At 36.5% G+C, this 21501-nt stretch overlaps 1 protein-coding gene across 2 annotated transcripts in view; it reads left to right on the top strand.

Annotated features, from left to right (window-relative positions):
• The first annotated feature begins 2653 nt into the window (after positions 1 to 2653).
• Crk (Crk proto-oncogene, adaptor protein) overlaps positions 2654 to 21501 on the top strand; it is a 46474-nt gene continuing 27626 nt past the window's right edge. For both annotated transcript variants that reach the window (XM_089101003.1, XM_089101004.1), the window contains exons 1-2: positions 2654 to 2749; positions 20870 to 20992. In XM_089101003.1, the coding sequence (XP_088957129.1) occupies positions 2697 to 2749; positions 20870 to 20992 (176 nt within the window). In that variant the 5' untranslated portion in view covers positions 2654 to 2696. The remainder of the gene's footprint in view (positions 2750 to 20869; positions 20993 to 21501) is intronic.

A 21501-nucleotide genomic window follows, 5' to 3' on the forward strand; every position in this document is an offset into this window, starting at 1 on the left:
ATCGATCCAAATAAATAATTTTTTTGAGATTCAGACTAGAAGAAGACCGCATCAGGAGGTTATAAGTGCATTCTAGAGGCCAAATGTAGTAATATACCAAGAGATTTGAATTGGGGGAGGGACAGAATTATGATTAAAGCTTTTTCTCATCCTTATATACCCAGAAGACTGCTTATTTTCAGTTTTTGAGGGGACGGATTCGAACACCTATCCTCCTGCCTGACTTTTGGCCTGGGAAAACTATCAGTTTTCTTCCCATTGCTCTGTCTATGCGACAGCTAACAATCTGTCCAAATTATTATCTTTTGCGGTTGGTGACGTAGGTGACTTGGTCAACTTTTTAGTAGTCGTCACCCACGTAGTCGTAGCTGTCGGTGGCGTGGGTAGTAGTAATACAAAAAGAAAGATTCATTTTTTTTTGCCTGCTCGGATTGCCTGCTCTATACCCATTTTATTACTACATGACCAAAGCAAATAATTATGCACAAAAGTAACCAGTAGGATGCATAATAGCTTGCATCACTGTATAAAATCGTATTTTAGGGTTAACACGGATTCATCATTAAAAAGAGCCAAGGGAAATAATCACCTTCAAATTGAATTCTTGATTTTTTTTTCTGATTTCTGTTGGCCTGACCACTTCGTTAGAGTGAGACCATCCTGTTCTAGGAAACTATGGCTTCCATGGGCTACAAAAAACTTCTCTGGGAAAGCTCTGTTCTAGCATTTTCGACGCCCGGCGTAAGGTTAGGTCTGATAACGTTTATATTTTTTTTGCCGTGGCTCCAAATACTTGGCTATATAGTTCCGGTGGAATGTTGGTTAATGTTATCTCCAAAGGCATGAACAAAGATAATGTGCAAGAGATATGAAAGAGCCATGACTCAATCCTGAAAAATAAGCAAACAAGAAGAACACTAGCGATCCGGTGGTGGTTTTCAGAACTGTTTGTCCAATATTGTCATATAAATATATTCTGTTAATTTCAGCTACTTCGCTATAAGGAATATACAAATGCGAAGTCTCATTATTAACCTAATAAGTTTTTTGGTAGAAATGGAGAACATAGAAATCGAATTTATTTCCCTTGTATTTTGTGCTTGTGTTTGAGTATTCGCAAACTTGATAATGATGTTTAGCAGTAACGGGATCAAAACATAATTCCAAAAATGATTACAAATGATGAAAACATGATTACAAAATTTAACTACAGGTATTTGCAAAAGCTTATTCTCGGTAGAAAAAAAGATAATAAAACACAGTTATCTATCGGTTTTTTCACTTTAGTTTGTTTTTATTGTCATTCCTAACTTAGTATTATACCGGTTTAGTACTTAAAAGCGGCACTTGAAGGTAGATTATGTTGTCTTGTGTGGGGCTCCCACGGCGTCAATAAAGTTAATAAACTTTTTCGTGAAAGTGCGAACCATAAATTTCGTCCAACTCACACAAGGATTTCACCTTTTTGACTTTACAGCAATTTTTCATAGAAAGTAACTGAAATAGTCGGACATGGAGCTGAGAAAACCATTTTTTTAAGCATTTTTCCCATTTAATAATATTAAAAAAAAAAAAATTTCTTTTATCCAGCAAAATATTTAAAAAGTATACACTATTATACTTGTAGACACTAATTTGCATGTTGTTTATTTGAAATTTTCCACATGTCTTCTGCTATTAGTTGAACTTTGTGGACCTTCTTGAAAAGGTTAAATAAAATTCAACTTTTTTTCCGACAGCAATAAAGTCAACAAAGTCATGCGAGGAAAACGGTTTATTAACTTTGTGGACAGTTATATTGACGTCGTGGACTTTATTGACGCCGTGGGAGCCACGCATTGCTGTGCCTACTATTACATGTCATGGACCTTTGGTCTGATCTTATGGATAAATTGTCGTCTTCAACCCTTTCTGTAGAGAGGCGTGGTACAACACATCTAGACGAATGAATTATCCTCATAAATCTTCGTAGGCCAGTAACTTTTCTTCGAAAATCTGAAGGAAGAGGATAGATACAGTTGTCCGGGGGGGTGTCTGCATATTTTTTTCACAACTTACATTTGACTTTCTTTTGAAAAAAAAGGAAGAAAATGTCATAGAGACAAAACAGTAACGTAAATAGGCATTTTGAACCACCAAATTTTTCACTTTTTGAGCATTTCAATTGAGAATGATCAGAATCCACGTTATTTTTTTTTTTTTTTGTATTTAAGACACATGTTTAAAACACGAGAGTTTCACCGAAGGAAAAGGTCTTAGCCCCTTCCTCCCTCTCTCAGATACGTCCCTGCATCTATTTTTGGTAGCCAAATTTGTGTAACTTCAACGAGGGATGCTGCCAAATCAGCTTCTTCACAGGGTGATCAAATCCGTCTATACGCCACTACAGATACGTTATATCCCAGTTGAATCGGACATAATTTTCCTAAGATATAAGAAAAAATAAGAAGTGTGATTAATATTTTTTATTAAAGTTTAGTAATGTTGCATTATCAATGAGAAAACTAACAATCACATTCCGGGATTTTGTGGTTAAATATCAAATTTGTTAATTTTACTCCTGCCAAGAAACCATATGGCATGTTTGTAGTAGGAATAGACTTGGTGAGAACTTTTTTAGCGAAGCGAATAAAATTGTGATAATTAGCCTACTATTCAAATCTTAATGCTGAGTAGTGAATATATAAGTGACGATAATGAATGGATGTGATAATTGCTTTAAAGCTAGGATACCTTGTAAACATGGGGGGTAAGTCCATCAATCCAACCTTCCAATGAGGTGCTTGCGTATGCGGGGAATAAGGAGGGTTATTGTATCCTCCGAAATATCCATTTTTTATAGCATTTGTATATAATTTGGTTGTTTTTTGTTTTAATGAACTTGACCTTCCACTGAAATAAATTCCCGTGGACATGTCTTGTTAAAATAAAAAAGAAATTATAAGAGAAATTCCAATTTTGAGCGGTTGTCATTTGAGGCTATAGGTTGTGAGGAAAATACTAGTTAGATACGGTTAAATTTTCGTATTTTATTGAGCCGTGCAGAACTGAATTAATTTAATTATATTTTTTATTTTTAAATATTTCTAGCTTTTGTTTTTTTGTACTTTATTTGCTCGTTAACTTTGAATTTTCGTAATGATATTCCATGAAAGTAAGAATCAGTACAAAAATGTTAGCAAAATAATAGGTTTCAACGCTTGGAAGACTTTGTCGCTTTGACTGGGAGTAAGTGATGGTGAAGAGGTGATGGTGGGTAACGAAAAGAATGATCAAGTGAGCAGCTCCGCTTTCCTAGGTAGTATCAGAGGCAACGTACTAGCGCTGCCTATAGTAAACAGTTATTAGGTTTCCGTGTATAATTTTTTTTCCAGTGACACTTCCTGTGAAGGTTTGCTGGTATAGGTTTCAGAGGAGCTTGTTTGATTGGAAATCTAAAGTTCTAGTGTCCTTTTTTAAGAGTCGAAAGTGATCGTAGGACAACCAGCCATCCCCCGCAAGCCCTTTCCACCAAATGCATCCGATAAGAATTTCAAAATAGCCATTCTGTTATAAATAGTCCAAAGGTTAAATACCTAGCCTAAGGCGTCGACCCCCCCCCCCCTAAAGCTTCCTGATCAACGACTGCAAGCTATACAACATGCCCATTGTTGACATATAAGGTTCATATGGAAGGGCTGCTTATATACATTTTGAAGCAGACTCATTTGATTGGAAATCAAAAATTTAGTTCCTTTTTAAGAGTCAAAATGATCGGAGGGCAACCAGCCTCCCCCTCCCCCTATGCTATTTTTTTCTAAATAGTCCAAAGGTCAAATAGCTATCCCTCCGGGGTTGACACCCCCAGTCCACATAACATATTATGTTTTTTACTGGGAAAGAGGGCATGTTTGAACCTGAGTCTCCGAAAACGCTTAGGGCATTAAGGTCAAATTTTAAGAAAAATTTGAGAGGGATGCTGAACACATTCAAAATGTACTATGTGATTGCTGGTCGTGAAAAGGGGATATCAGTAATATATAAGGAACAGCTGAGGGTATTAAGTCGAAACTTTCAAGATATGTTGAGAAGATGTTGAAGAGAGATTAGACGGCAACTCCCCCTTCTTTTCCCTTTTGAGTGCCCCCTTTGCTCAACACTGATAGAAATGTTGAAATTGTATTATTTTTTTTTCAAATTAGTCAAAAGGTCCAATAGCTTTGCCTCCATGGAGGGCATGCCCCCAAAGCCCCGGGGTAAGGATTTTAAATTGTACAATTTAATTAATGGTTGGATTTATCATTGTGGCTCCGAAAAGGTTAAGGATATTAAGCAAGACTTTAGCTGATGTTGAGGGCACTACGTGCATCCAGTTTATTCAAAAGGAGGATTTGCAATATTTAAAAAATGGATGAGGGTATTAAGTTGAAATTCTCAGGATATGTTGAAGGGGAAGTTGAAAAGTGGTTGGGAAGCTATGCCTTCTCCAGCCACCTCGAGCCATCTTTTAATGTCTTCCCTCCAAAAGCATTCGATTAAAGTTCTGAAATAACCATCTTACTCAAAATAGTCCTAAGACCAAATAGTTAAGCCTAGAGTATAACATTGCCACCCACAGCTTTTGAAATTATGCCGAACACAATAAAACACAGTTTTGCATGCTGGTTGTAAATTAGGGCGGATCAGCAAGATAGCCGAAGGAACAGCCAAAGGTATTATATTGAATCTTTCACACAAAACGGTTCCATTATAGCTGAACCCCCGTGTAACTGAACCCCAAGCAACTGACCCCCCGTATAACCGAACCCCCTTGCAACTGAACCCCCGTATAATCGAACCCTCGAGCAACTGAACCCCCTTGCAACTCAACCCTCATGCAACTGAACTACCTTTAACTGAACCCTCGTGCAACTCAACCCCCGTGCAACCCAACCTCTTTTAACTAAACCCCCGTGTAGCTGAACCCCCGTGTAACTGAACCCCCGTGTAACTGAACCCCCGTATAACCGAACCCCCGTGCAACTGAACCCCCGTGCTGCTGAACCCTCATGCAACTGAACCCCCTTTAACTGAACCCTCGTGCAACTCAACCCAATTTAACTAAACCCCCATGTAACTGTAACTGTGTGTAACCATGTAACTGTGTGTTAACAGAACGCAACTGATGAGTGAAAAGTGATGAAAGAGAGGGGTAATACCGAACTCTCAGCTACCATTCTTGGGAGACATCTGACAGTTTATAAGTGACCATGGAATTCCTGTGTTGTTTTAAAGCCACTTTTCTGTGAATAGGCAGCGTGGTGGCAGAGTGCACCTGGCGACGATAAATCACATCAGTCCAGTTTTTGTCAGGAAAAAATTACTCAGTGATAATTTATTGCTCCCGCTAGCATTATGCGCTTCTAGGTCCGGGCCTAGGGACCTAGTGGTAAATCCAGGCCTGAGCGGGCACATATTTCCTTTTGGTGAATTGACTCTCCCTTTGAGCATTCTCTGAAAGTTCCAACGTAATACACAAATCCCTTTTTGAGATATGTCATTTTGAAAATCTGCATGCACATAGTGTCTTTTGATTTAGTTCAAGTTCCACCTCAAATACCTCATTCTGTCAAATTTTCAACTTGATATGCGTAGCCTTAATAGTGCTAGTTTGATAGTAGCAGAGGTCGTAGTAGGAGCAGTAGAAATAATAATAGTGTTGAATTAGTAGTAGTAGTAGTAGCAGTATTAATAGCAGTAGTAGCAGGCAGATGCCCCAGAAGTTTCATCTTGATACGCTAAGCTGTTCCAAAAAAATTGCTGATACACCTGTATCAGCAATCTGTATGTTTGATTGGAAATTGAAATTTCAAGTTCAATTTCGAATAATCAAAGGTAATCACAGGACAATCAGCCTTTCCCTCTTAACCGACATCCCCCCCCCCAAATAAATCCGATCAAAATTAAAATAAACATTTTGTTCAAAATAGTCTGAAGATCAAATAACCATGCCTTTGGGGTTAACTCCACCAGCAGCATCTGGGGCAAGGGCTGTAAGTTAAGCTAGAGTAGTTATCTAAGTACCATTTTGCCCACTTTATGTTCCATCCTGTGTTATTTGCGGCCTTTACATTTCTGGCACCTTTCCATGGCAGATTACTAGACTGATTATTGCTATTGTTGTCAATTGAATATGGAATTATACAAAACCTACCAGACAAGTTTCCGGGCCAACCAGACATGTTTCTGGGCCAAGCAGACAAGTTTCTGGGTCAACTATAAGTTTCTGGGCCTTTACGTTCCATGGTACCTTTCCAGAGCATGTACCTATGGATTTGGGGCCTTTACGTTCCTTCCTGCTATAGCAAGGCTGGTTTGGTGGGTATAATCTGGTTTGGTGGGTATAGTCTGGTTTGGTGGGTATAGTCTGGTTTAGTTTTTCAAAGAGAGTGAGTATTTGACATTTTTGCAAAAAGGGATAAGGAATTCGCAAATTGGACATTATGAACGATATGAATTAATGTTTTTAATAATAGGATTTTTTATGATTTTAATTATTGTTTGTATGAAGGTGGGGGAAAAAAAGTATGAAACTTATTAACATTTAAGTTAACCCCGATGGGTTTTTTAGCTCAGTTGATTTGTTATAAATTCGAAAAAACATCAGTCTATGAAAATGACTAACGACAATAGAATGACATTGTGAGTTGACCTAGCTTTACCTCTCCGATGTGTCAATTTTGGAGAGAAAATCAAAAATACTCAGAATCGAAAATAAATGGGATCTGCCTCAAGGGGAAGGCTCAGAGGCCCTTCATTCCCCCATTTCTGAGGGAAGAGGAGGGGAGGAGGGGCCGGGTCAATTTGTGAGGGAAAATCAAAAATAATCAGAATTGAAAATAAACGGGATTTGCCTCAAGGGCAAGGCTCAGAGGCCCGTCCTTCCCCCATTTCTGAGGGCAGGGGAGAGGGGCGGGTCAATTTTGGAGGAAAAACCAAAAATGCTCAGAATCGAAAATAAATGGGATCTGCCTCAAGGCCAAGGCTCAGAGGCCCATCGTTCCCCAATTTCTGAGGGCAGGGGAGGGGGGGGGTCAATTTTGGAGTACAAACAAAAAATGCACAGAATCGAAAATAAAGGGGATCTGCCTCAAGGGCAAGGCTCAGAGGCCTCTCTTTCCTCCATTTCTGAGGGCAGGGGGAGGGGAGTCAATTTTTGAGGGAAAACCAAAAATCCTCAGAATCTAAAATAAAGAGAGTCTTCCTCAAGGGGAAGGCTCAGACGCCCCGCCTACCTCAATTGCTGAGGGCAGGGGAGAGGGGGAGTCAATTTTAGAGGGAAAACACAAACTACTCAGAATAGAAAAAACCGGGATCTGCCTCAAGGGCAAGGCTCATAGACCCCACTTTCACACATTTCTGAGGACAGGGGAGGGGGGGGTCAATTATGGAAGGGAAAACCAAAAATACTCAGAAAGTTCATTTTGAATTTCCTTCATTGAAATGCAAGAGTTGGAATATTTCAGTAGTGTTTTGTTGTGTTTTACCTTGTCATAGGTACATTCTCTTAATTTTTCAAAGTTCATTTTGAATTTCTTTCGTTGAAATGCAAGAGTTGGAATATTTCAGTAGTGACTTGTTGTGCTTTACCTTGTCACAGCTACATTCTCATGATTTTTTGAAGTTCATTTTGAATTTCTGTCGTGAAATGCAAGAGTTGGAATATTTCAGTAGTGATTCTTAGACATTCAATACAACAATTTGACAGAATCTAAGCATCAGATTGATTAAATTATATATCAAAATGCATTTTTCGGATACATGGGGGTGAATATGTCAAAATCTAAGTTTTAGAGTGAATAAATTTTATTTATCAACTTCTTTTGTCAGATACAACAATTATAAATAACAAAATCTAAATATCAGAGTGAATAAATGCTTTTTCAGCATCCTTTGTTGGATATGTTGAATAAAATATGTAAAGTCGACATATCTTTATTTCATTTTTTAAGGTTAATTTAGGCGAGCTTACGGGTGCAGATTTAAGCTCGCCTAAATTAACCTTAAAAAAATGAAATAAAGCTATTTCGAATTTGCATATTTTATTAAACAAATCCAGCAAAGGGTGCTAAAAAATTATTTATTCACTCTGATATTTAGATTTTGTTAATTATAATTGTTGTAACTGATAATAGATGTTGATAAAAAATAAATTATTCGCTCTGACACTTAGACTATGTCAATTTTATTTAATATATCAGACAAGAGAAGTTGACAAATAAAATCTATTCACTCTAACACTTAGATTTTGGCAACTTCATCCCCATGTATCCGAGAAATTGATGTTGATATAGAATTTAATCAATCTGATGCTTAGATCCTGTAAAATTGTTGTATTGACTGGCTAGGAGTCACTACTGAAATATTCCAACTCTTGCATTTCACGACAGAAATTCAAAATGAACTTCGAAAAATCATGAGAATGTAGCTGTGACAAGGTAAAGCACAACAAGTCACTACTGAAATATTCCAACTCTTGCATTTCAACGAAATAAATTCAAAATGAACTTTGAAAAATTAAGAGAATGTAACTATGACAAGGTAAAGCACAACAAAACACTACTGAAATATTCCAACTCTTGCATTTCAATGAAGGAAATTCAAAATGAACTTTCTGAGTATTTTTGGATTTGCCTTTCAAAATTGACCCTCCACCCTCCCCTGCCCTCAGAAATGGGTGAACGAAGGGCCTCTGAGCCTTCCCCTTGAGGCAGATCCCGTTTATTTTCGATTCTGAGTATTTTTGGTTTTCCCTCCAAAATTGACTCCCCCTCTCCCCTTCCCTCAGAAATGGAGGAAGGAGGGGCCTCTGAGCCTTCCCCTTGAGGCATATCCCGGTTATTTTCGTTTCTGAGGATTTTTGGTTTTCCCTCCAATATTGACCCCCCTCCCCCTGCCCTCAGAAATGGAGGAAGGAGTGGCCTCTGAGCCTTGCCCTTGAGGCAGATCCTCTTTATTTTCGATTCTGTGCATTTTTGGTTTTCCCTCCAAAATTGATCCTCCCCCTCCCTGCCCTCAGAAATTGGGGACCGAAGGGCCTCTGAGCCTTGGCCTTGAGGCACATCCCATTTATTTTCGATTCTGAGGATTTTTGGTTTTCCCTCCAAAATTGACCCTCCCCCTCCCCTGCCCTCAGAAATGGGGAACGAAGGGCCTCTGAGCCTTGCCCTTGAGGCAGATCCCGTTTATTTTTGATTCTGAGTATTTTTGGTTTTCCCTCCAAAATTGACCCTCCCCCTTCCCCCCTCCTCTGCCCTCAGAAATGGGGGAAGGAAGGGCCTCCGAGCCTTCCCCTTGAGGCAGATCCCATTTATTTTCGATTCTGAGTATTTTTGATTTTCCCTCCAAAATTGACACATCGGAGAGGTAAAGCTAGGTCAACTCACAATGTCATTCTATCATCGTTAGTCATTTTAATAGCCTGATGTTGTTTATAAATTTTAACAAATTAACAGAGTTAAAAACCCCATCGGGGTTACCTTAAATGTTAATCAGTTTAATCCTTTTTTCCCCGCCGTCATACAATCACTAATTAGAATCATTCACACTCCTATTCTTCAAAATATTAATTAATATCGTTCATAGTGTCCAATTTGCGAATTCCTTATCCCTTTTTGCAAAAATGTCAAATACTCACTCTCATTGAAAAACTAAACCAGACTATACCCACCAAACCAGACTATACCCAACAAACCAGATTATACCCACCAGACCAGCCTTGCTATAGCAGGAAGGAACGTAAAGGCCCCAAATCCATAGGTACATGCTCTGGAAAGGTGCCATGGAACGTAAAGGCCCAGAAACTTATAGTTGACCCAGAAACTTGTCTGCTTGGCCCAGAAACATGTCTGGTTGGCCCGAAAACTTGTCTGGTAGGTTTTGTATAATTCCATATTCAATTGACAACAATAGCAATAATCAGTCTAGTAATCTGCCATGGAAAGGTGCCAGGGAATGTAAAGGCCGCAAATAACACAGGATGGAACATAAAGTGGGCAAAATTGTACTTAGATAACTACTGACGGTCACTGTATATGTGACCGAAATATCAAATATTTTTTGTGAATTTCTATACACTGTCTATTAAAAAGGATTTTATCCCAATTTTGAACTTCTATTTTATGCAGAGCCAAATTTTCAAAATCCGTTATCCTGCAACATCTCGGGAATAGCTAGGGAGATCGAATTGAAACTTTCAACGAGTGATGGCGGATACAACTGGACCTCGAATTTTAAGTTGGGGGGGGGGGAATGTAGAGATAAATGGAAAGGCACTATGTGTACCCTATCAAAATAGTATATCTGTAATACGTTGGAAACGGGGTAAAATGTTGGAAGATTCTTTGTCTTCAGTTGGCTTGAAAATTGCATTTACAAGCTTCTCAAGAACTAATGACTAATTCAAGAACTAATGACTAATTTGAATAAAGCGACTATTTCATAATTTTGACATAAATAAGAAACGATGAAAAATGAGGTTTTATAAGGCTAAACGAAAATAGTGAAAAAACAGACAGTCGCCTCTTCAAAAAAAAAAGAAAAAAAAATCTAAGGAAAATACTAAAAAGACAAAGAAAAAAAACGCGGTGATTCAATGCGAAAAAACAAACCAATAAAAACCAATAAAAAAAATGATATTAAGAAAATCCAATAAAAGCCAAAATAGCAAGAATTAAAACCAAATACCTAACAACCAAAAAAAGCAAGCTATTCACCAATATCCAACGATTTGCACAAAATTCAAAACCTCTTGAACTGCAATCGAAGGATACTAACAAACAACTCAAGAATATCTGAATTTTGTGCAAATCGTTGGATATTGGTGAAAGATTCGTTTTTTGGTTCTTATGTATTTGGTTTTAATTCTAATAGTTCAGGCTTTTATTAAATTTTATTCATCTTTTAATTTTGGTTTTTATTGATTTGATTTTTCACACTTTTATTGATACGTGTTTGTTTTTGGTTTTTGGAATTTTCCTTATATATTTTTTTATTCGTGCTGAAGAACAGAGGCTGTTGCCCTTTCGTAATATTTGTTTTGTTTTTTTCAGTATTTTCGTTTGGCCTTAAAAAAAAACATTTTTTATCGTTTCTTCTTCATACTGTGGCATGCCAATGTAGTTTAAGAAATAACTTTGACATGTGTTAAGAGGGTCTAAAATAGACGAGGGCTCAGATTGAACAGTGCTCTCCAAGCACTGTTCAACATGCCCTGAAAGTTTGAACTTAATGTCCTCGGCCGTTCCTCAGATGTTGCTGATTTGCTCTTTTGACAATTAGAATGCACATAGTGTGTTTTGATTTTGTTCAGCATCCCCCTCAATGTTCCCAGAAAGTAGTCACAAGTAGATTTAGCAGCAGCTGCAAGCAATCACAATTGCATATTGTCGCAGTGGGAAGCAGTCACAGTCGCAGTTGTAACCAGTTGCATTTGCAGCCGCAACAGTATTAGTAGTCCTGGTCCTGAAACTTTCAAGTTAATACCCTTATCTGTTGCTAAGATATTTCAGATATATCTTTTTGATAACTTGGATGAAGATAGTTTCTTTTGATATAACTCAACATACCCTTCAACATTTCCCGAAATTTCCCGTCAATAAACTTATGCTTTTAAGACTAATCCGTGATCAGACATTCCCTCCTTTCCCACGATAACTCCTGCATGCAAAAATGAACAAATTGCATAATTTACATTCCTTGCCCCAGGGCTGTAGGGTCGTGGCATCCCCAGAGGCATAGCTTTTAGACCTCGTGACTATCCTAAATAAAATGGCTTCTTAATATTTCTATAAGTTTTAAGAGTGGCATCGAAAAGAGCAAGGAGGGTGACTGGTTACCCTCCGTTCGTTTCTCAACATCCCTCTCAACATGACTTTAAAGTTCCAACTTAATATTCTTAGCAATTCCTTAGATATTGCTGTTGTGTCCTTTAGACAGCCTTCCTGCATATAGTGTGTTTTGATTTTGTTTCATATCCTCCTCAACACATTATAAAAGTTTTATCGGTGTGCGTGTAACTGAACCCCCGTGTAACTGAACCCAAGCAACTGAACCCCTGTAACTGAACCCCCGTGTAACTGAACCCCCGTGTAACTGAACCACCGTGTAACTGCACAACCGTGAAACTGAACCCCCGTATAACCGAACCACCGAGCAACTGAACCCCCGTGTAACTCAACCCTCGTGCTACTGAACCCTCATGCAACTGAACCCACGTTAACTGAACCCTCGTGCAACTCAACCCCATTTAACTAAACCCCCGTGTAATTGAACCCCCATGTGACTGAACCCCCGTATAACCGAACCCCCGTGCAACTGAACCCTCGTGCAACTCAACCACCGTACTTACTTTGGGTACAGCACAATAGGGTTATGAACCATAGTTATTTAACTACGGTATAGTTATTTAACCTTTAAACTGTTTTAAATAAAATGGCCGTCCCAAAATTTAGATCGGATGTATTTGGGGGAAAAATAGGGTGGGGTGGAAGCCCACCAATCACTTTTAACTCTGAAAAAGTGTACTGGAAATTTTGATTTCCAATCGAATGAGCCCCCCCCCCCCAAATTTCATACAAAAATTTTTCTACAAAAACCTTATGTGTTAGCAATGAGCAACTAGCAAGTAGTTATCTAAGTACCATTTTGCCCACTTTATGTTCCATCCTGTGTTATTTGTAGCCTTTACAGTCCCTGGCACCTTTCCATGGCAGATTACCAGACTAGTTGTTTGGCAGTGTATAACGTGGTCAAGCATGTTTTGACAGTTTGGTCGTAATAATATAATGTCTTCAAACATATTTTTTTTTCTGTTTTTGTTGTCAATTGCACAATGAATGTATGTCTTGAGTTTATGGTCATATTCTTAAAAAACTCGTATTACTTGTATTATTCAAAAACATGTTTTGAGGGCACGCGTTCGCTAATAATAATAAACAAAACTTTTTATTCACGGTGAAATCCGTTTTTTACTGGTCACTCGTAGATTATAGGTTACTACATAAACAAGTCCATTATTAGGGGTGGGTGTTTGAATAATAGAAGTGTTTTTTCTTATAACTCATATTTGTAAGAAACTTGGATTCAGAGATAACAATTTATTTGCGAGTGTATTAGTAGAGAAAAATTAGTGGTGCATTTACATTATTGGAGATTAATGATGGAGCTGACAACAGCAGCAACGATATACGAGTACCCAATGTGGCTGTGGAAATAACCGCCGGTTGTAGACTATGTTTTGAATAGGACGCTATGTATGCTAGATACATGATATCATTAAGCAAATTTAAACAGGAGGAGTAGCTATGTTCTGCTGGAAAAGTGAATATTCTCCATATAAATAAACTTCGGTCAGCATTAGATGTCGTATCAAAATATATTGATGAGAACAAAATGCATCAGTGAATATTATTATTGTAATTATGTTCAGTAAAATTGTTTCTAAATCAATGGTATTTTTTTCTCTTTATATAGTAGAATAGGGCATATATTTTAGGGTACAAAAAAATCTGGTTAGTTTGTAGTAGATTGTTAGAGTGTTAGAACACTAAGAAACGGATAGATCAAAGAAAAAGTGAATCATGAAGAATCTAGTTATTATGAGAAAACGTTAGATTCTGGATGAAGATTTTCGAGAGCTATCTGTTTAAAGAACGGTATTTGTTTGGGGTTTGCTTGTCAATATAATGAAAACCGAGTTTCGATCATTACAATATTGTATGAAGCTTCTAAATTATGATCCAAATATATTTACACGATTTATTGATAAATAGATCACGACACGGCAAAATGATATTGTGGATATGCTTTTAAACATTAGTTTAGAAATTTAGGACTTTTTTCATAAGAAGGATGGTGTTAAAGAATGATTTACTCCTCTCTCTCTATCCCCTACCATTTTTTTTGCTGCTACCTCTATTTCACTGTGACAGTTAGAGTTTTAACGAACGAAACAATACCTCCAACATATCCGTTATTCAATCAATCACAGGGCAACTGCTCATCATGTGAGAATGGCAATCTAATCGATGAGTATGATGAAAAGTGTAGATTATACAACCCGTGTAAATTGCATAGAGGAAATGCTGTACAAATTAGAGGTTGTATTTCCTGTCTTGATGAGGTGTTTGACTCTCATCCTTTAGGCTACCTATGCTCCAGTTGTCATTATGATAAATATAATCAGTAGGAGAATAAATATCCTTGAATGATTGGAAAGAATACTAGCCGGGATTTTAGTTTATTGCTACGAGATTGGTATCGTCTTGGTTTTAGATTGTTCTGGGAGGAGGAACCGGGTCAACGATTCAACTGCTGGAACAACAAAAGAATATGGTTTCTACGTCATCGTTGTGAAGACAATGGGTGTTATGATTATAAGCTCACTGATTTTTATTTGGCTGTGACGGAATGTGATTTGACACTTGAGGACACTGTGAAATTGCTTCAAATAAGCAAATTGAAACATGTGAATTCTATAGAATGAATGAGAATAGTCTCATTGACTATACAAAGAGATATGAAAAGCTTGAAGTCACGCTCTACTGTAGAAAATGTGACCCTGACATTGCAGTACATCAGGATCAGTACACTGTGAATTCAGATAATCTACCTGCACTAGTTGTTGTCTACAAATACCTAGTAGTGGATGAAATCTAAAGAGTAAAAATGTCGTTTTATAATGTATATATATTTTTTTTTTAATAAAAAATGTAAAATACATTTTTAGAAAATTTTATTATCAGGGCACTAAAATCCATATTAAAGACACTTGTTAGTATTTTCTCCCCTAGAAAGTCGTTCAATCGAAGTAAGTCAACGTAGCTGTTGAGAAACTGCTTCTAGGTGTAGCCACGACATCTGAACATGAAAAAGAGTAGTGCATGAAAGCCATATGTCTTAGTCGTTAAATCCTGCACTCTTCGTTGATTTTGAATAATGGTTTCCCCCCTGCTTTCAATAAAGTTACTGATGTATGGAGCGTAGAATTTATACGATAGGCCAAGAGGATCAAAAAATGCAATGTTCTTCGCTGTTTGAAAGATGCTTAGCCAATGACCGTTCGTCAAACTCGATAGACTGCTATTAACAATGATTAGGATATTGTCAACACTTGGAATTTTTTCAATGAAGTCCGAAGGTATGCAATAGGACTTGTATTGGGACATGTATGGATCCATACTAAATACGTTGATTATTTGGTTAGTGTTCAAGGTGCTAGGTCTAGTAGAACACTGCCGTCGGGTGTATGTTCCCAATAAGTTTTAAATTGACTCAGTGATAGTAGCATGATACTCTCAGTCAAAGTATCGTCAAATATAAATTAAACGAACATTACCTGTTCGTACTATACTCATATCCTGTGTGCCTGACAAGTCCAAAACAATAACCCCATGATTTTTTGATGTTGGTGGTTATGCGAGATTGAGATCTCCAGAGATGATTGCACTCAAAGAGAATACCAACATAAAAATAATCGTTGATGATAGAGGACAACTCCTTGATATTGTTACAGGTGACACATTATCTACTGAAACATCCAATCGTCAGCTTTCGAGCATCAGTATTCAAGGGAAGGTCTGTAAAAGAGAAGCCTACTTTTCAATTAATATCTAAAACCATATCTTGTCTACGTTTCGAAACTGTTACCTGTGTAAAAATAATGTGATAATAGATTGTGAAATTGCCAGAGAAATAAAAAGGGCATTGTCAGAAAATATCACTATGGAATATAAAGATGAATAGAGGGAAAACAAAGCACCAGCAAACGTTACTGCCATTGATCAAACAGTCAATGAACCAAATAACACCAAAGACGAAAAGCATATTGAGCTTTTTGATGAGACACCAGTAAAAATTGTGTATGACTCTAAATGGAATAGTGATTATTCTACTGATTACGAACTAAGAGAAGACAATAGCTACAATATCAAGAGAGAACATGGTGAACTATTTTATGGAACAGATTCAAAATGTCCAAAGTTAATCATTGATATTAATAATGTATCATAATATATTTTTGTATTAATATTCTACATAGCATTATCTCATTAAAAATATATTATGCATTACCTTGTTATGTGTTCATTATTTTTAGAGTAAGCTAGCATATCAAACGTTTAGGATGTCTATTAAAATATCAGAGATACAAAGAAAGGAATTTGCATACATCTACTATCAGACTCATGGGATAGCATTGACAAATTTGGGCTATCAGAATGAATAAATTCTTTATCAACATCCGTTGTTGGATATGCTATTATGTCATTGAGAACAAATATTAATTAAGTAGGTAAGTAAGTAATTAAGTAGGTAAGTAAGTAACAAACTTTTTCTTGAATTCACCTCATGGATGCACAATACAGAAATTTAATTCAGGATATTATGAAAAAAAAATTGAACAAATTCCTTATTAACATTCTTTATCGATTGAAGTCACTTCTTAGACAGTCAATACAACAATTTCACAAAATCTAAGTATCAGATTGATTAAATTCTATATCAACATCAATTTCTCGGATACATGGGGATGAATTTGACAAAATCTAAGTGTTAGAGTGAATAGATTTTATTTATCAACATATTTTGTCTGACACATTGAATGCAATTGACATAATCTAAGTGTAAGAGCGAAAAATTTATTTTTTATCAACATCTTTTATCAGTTACAACAATTATAAATAACAAAATCTAAATATCAGAGTGAATAAATGCTTTTTCAGCATCCTTTGTTGAATATGTTGAATAAAATATGCAAAGTCGACATAGCTTTATTTCATTTTTTATGTTAAATTTAGGCGAGCTTCCAGGTGCGGCCGTCACCACGCCTAAATTAACCTTAAAAAAAGAAATAAAGCTCTGTCGACTTTGCATATTTTATTTCCATAAAATTTTATGTTCCATAAAATAGTTCACCATGTTCTCTCTTGATATTGTAGCTATTGTCTTCTCTTTGTTCGTAATCAGTAGAATAATCACTACTCCATTTAGGGTCATACACAACTTTTACAGGTTTCTCATCATCAAGCTCAATATGCTTTTCGTTCTTGTTATTATTTGGTTCATTGACTGTTTGAGCAATGACAGTAACGTTTGCTGGTGCTTTGTTTTTCGTCGATTCATGTTTATATTCAATAGTGATATTTTCTGACAATGCCCTTTTTATTTTTCTGGTAATTTCACTGTCTATTATCACATTATTTTTACATAGGTAACAGTTTCGGCACGTAGACAAGATGTGGTTTACGATATTACTAGAAGAGTAGGCCTTTCTTTTATTGACCTTCCGTTGAATGTTAATGCCCGAAAGCTGACGATTGGATGTTTCAGTAAGTAATGTGTTACCTGCAACAGTAGCAAGGAGTTGTCCTCTATCATCAACGATTATTTTTATGTTGGTATTCTCTTTGAGTGCAATCATCTCTGGAGATCTCAATCTCGCATAACCACCAACATCAAAAAATCATGGGGTTATTGTTTTGGACTTGTCAGGCACACAGGATATGAGTATAGTACGAACAGGGAATGTTAGTTTAGAGTGTACATTTGCCGATGCTCTGACTGAGAGTATCATGCTATTATCACTGAGTCAATTTGAAACTTGTTAGAAAATCACAGCCGACGGCAGTTTTCTACTAGACCAAGCACCATGAACACAAACCAAATAATCAACGTATTTAGTATGGATCCATACATGTCCCAGTACAAGTCCTATAGCATACCTTCGGACTTCATTGAAAAAATTCCAAGTGTTAACAATACCCTAATCATTGTTAATAGCTGTCCATCGACTTTGAAGACCGGTCATTGGCTATGTGTCTTTCAAACAGCGAAGAATATTGAATTTTTTGATCCTCTTGGCCTATTGTAAGAATTCTACGTTCCACACATCAGCAACTTTATTGATAGCAGTGGGAAAACCATTATTCAAAATCGACGAAGAGTACAGGATTTAACGACTAAGACATGAGGCTTTCATGCACTACTCTTTTTCATGTTCAGATGTCGTGACTACAGCTACAAGAAGTTTCTTAACATATACGTTGACTTACCTCGATTGAGCAACTATCTAGAGGATAATATACATAAAATCTTCTTTAATATTCATTTTATTGCCATACTAATAAATTTTTCTAAAAATGTTTGTTGATTTTTTTATTAAAAAACAAATATATTTACATGATAAAACGACTTTTTTGCTCTTTATTTTTCATCCAGTACTAGATATTTGTCGACAACAATTCGTGCAGGTAGACTATCTGAATTCACAGTGTACTTATACTGATGTACTGCAATGTCAGGGTCACATTTCCTACAATAGATTATGCACTAACGATATTCACATCTTTTTGTGCAGTCACTGACGATATCCGCATTCATTCATTAGGATAGGCATATATCACATTCCTTATTCGAAGCAATTGCATCAACAGTATCATCAACGATTGAATCACATTCCGCAAATGCCAAATAAAATACTTGTGTTGGTAATCATAACACTCATTGTCTTCACAATGATGACGTAAAAACTCTATTCTTTTTTTTTCCTAGCAGTTAAATCGTTGACCCTGGTCCTCCTCCCAGAACATTCTAAAACCACGATGATACCAATCTCGTAGCAATAGAATACAATCACGGTTAGGATTATTTCGAATCATACTGGCATATGTTCTCTCCCACTGCTTATATTTATCATACTGGCAATTGTAGAACAACTGGCCTATAGGATGAGCGTCACACACCTCCTCAAGACAGGAATTACAACCTTTAATTTGTAAAGCGTATCCTCTGCAATTTACACGGGTTGCATAATCTACACTTTTCATAATACTCATTAATCATAGTGCTATTTTCAAATGATGACCAGCTGCCCAGTGTTTACGTAGATAATGGATATGTTAGGAATATTTTGTCGTGTGTTGACACTCTCACTGTCACAATAAAACTGAGCTAGCACCAACAACAATTGTCTGAGATAGCAAGAGAGAGGAATAAATCATCCTTGAGCACCATCTTTCTCACGAGAAAAAGTCCTAAATTTCTAAACTCATGTTTAAAAGCATATCAACAATATCATTTTGCCGTGTCGTGATCAATATATGAATAAATTGTGTAAATGCATTTGGACCACGACGTAGAAGCTTCATAGAATAGTCTAATGATGGAGAATCAGTTTTCATTATATTGACAAGCAAACCCCAAGAAAATATCTTCCTTTGAACAGACAGCTCTCGAAAATCTCCATCTAGAATCAAACGTTTTTCCATAAGAACTAGATTCCTCATCATTCGCTCTTTCTCGAATCTATTTATTTTTTAGAGTTCTAACTCTCTCACAATCTACTTCAGACTAATCAGAATTTTTTCTACTCTAAAAAATATACGCTATTCTAATATAGAAAAAAAAAAAAATACCATTGGTTTAGAAACAATTTTATTGAACATAATTACAATAATAATATTCACTGATGTATTTTGTTCTCATCAATATATTTCGATAGGACATCTAATGCTGACCGAAATTTATTTATACGGAGAATATTCACTTTTCCAGAAAAACATAACTGCTCCTCCTGTTTAAATTTTTCTAATAATATCACGTATCTAGCATACATAGTCTCCCATTTAAAACATAGTCTACAACCAGTAGTTATTTCCACAACCACATTGGGTACTCGTATATCGTTGCTGCTTTTGTCAGCTCCATCATTAATCTCCAATAATGTAAATGCACCCCTAATTTTTCTCTACTAATATCTTCTCAAATAAACTATTCTCTTTGAATTCAATTCTCTTACTAATACGAGTTGTAAATAAAACTATTCCTTTTATTCAAAGCTCAATCATCAATCATGTTATTGTATATAGAGTAATCTCCACTGTCCGATTGTCTCATAAGAAACAGTTGTTACCTTGTATAACCCGTTCGGTTGATTTTTATAATTGCGTGCGTGCTCCCCAAAACATGTTTGAATACTATAAGTCATCAGTTTTTTTTTAAGAATGTACACGTAAACTCATGACGGACATTCATTGTTCAATTGACAACAAAACAGAAAAAAACATGTTTGAAGACATTATATTATTACAACCTAACTGTCTATACATGTTTGACCATATTATACACTGCCAAATAACTAGTCTGGTAATCTGCCATGGAAAGGTGCCAGGGAATGTAAAGCCCGCAAATAACACAGGATGGAACATAAAGTGGGCAAAATGGTACTTAGATAACTACTACCGTCATCAGTAGTAAAACGTTGGTAAAACGTTAGTAAAACGTTGGTAAAACGTTGGCTCCGCATAACGTTTTTGATTTACTGTGGTACGCGTGTAGTTTCAGGATTGTACCCTTAAGGAACTCTGGAAAATATTGGCCTAGTGAGTGATCACTAAGAGAATGAGCCGATTGATAGAGTCACTTAGTTTGAGGGGGATTGATTCAACTGCATGTCTAATTTAACAAAACTGTTATATATTACTTTTTGATATCTAAGCTTATCTTATGCGTCGGCATGGTTCCCAGTGTGTTTTAAAGAGTTTCTTAGTTTGAGGGTGATTCAACTGTATATCTAATTTAACAAAACTATTATATACTACTTTTTGATATCTAAGCTTATCTTGTGCGTCGATATGGTTCCCATTGTGTGTCTGGGGTGGGATGACGTCATAAAGAAAGATTTAAAGGAAATGGGAACTTCCTGGGAGGGTGTAAAGAGGTAGGCTTTGAATAGATTGGGATGGAGGTGGAGAGTGCGTAGCTATGTAGGCCTCAGGCGGCTTGGTGCTGCGGCGAGTTGTTAGTAGTAGTAGTGTTTTTATTTTGTTAATATTAAATATTCTTCGTTTTTTAGCTGGTACTTTGGTCCACTGTCACGCCAAGATGCAACAGACTTACTTATGGCAGAGAGAGAAGGTGGTGTTTTTCTTGTCCGAGACAGCACATCCATGCATGGTGATTATGTATTATGTGTTAGGTAAGGCTAACTTATTTAAAGGCGTTGCTACGATCAGCTTAAAGCCAGGTTCTCAATATTAACAGATTCTCTATTAATTCACTAAGTAAGAATAAAGTCTGTTTAGATAAGGTTTATCCATAGTCCCAATACACATACAATAAGACACAATACTAACCCCACCAGAGGCTCCTTGGCCTATAATTTAGGGGGGAGACATACGAGCCACTTACTTACAAAGAGAAGAAAAAATAAAATATGTTAAATATAAAAATTCAAATAAGTCGATTAGATAAATTAAATAAATAGATTAAAAAGACTTCAATGAATCCTACGAAAAAAAGCTCTAAGAAGGCAAAGGATTTTTTACAATATTTTCAAAGGATCTAAAAGAGTGGCACCTTTGAGCTGATTCAGGTATAATATTCCACACTTTATGACTCCCCAAGATTGAAATATGACCTTAGAGAAGGAGTAAAAGGAATTTGGATATGCATTTTTGTATTACGAAGATCATAATTATTTTAATC

Source organism: Artemia sp. Qi Xiang Cuo, chromosome 15, assembly GCF_049724085.1.
Source record: "Artemia sp. Qi Xiang Cuo chromosome 15, ASM4972408v1, whole genome shotgun sequence".
NCBI classification, from domain to species: domain Eukaryota; kingdom Metazoa; phylum Arthropoda; class Branchiopoda; order Anostraca; family Artemiidae; genus Artemia; species Artemia sp. Qi Xiang Cuo.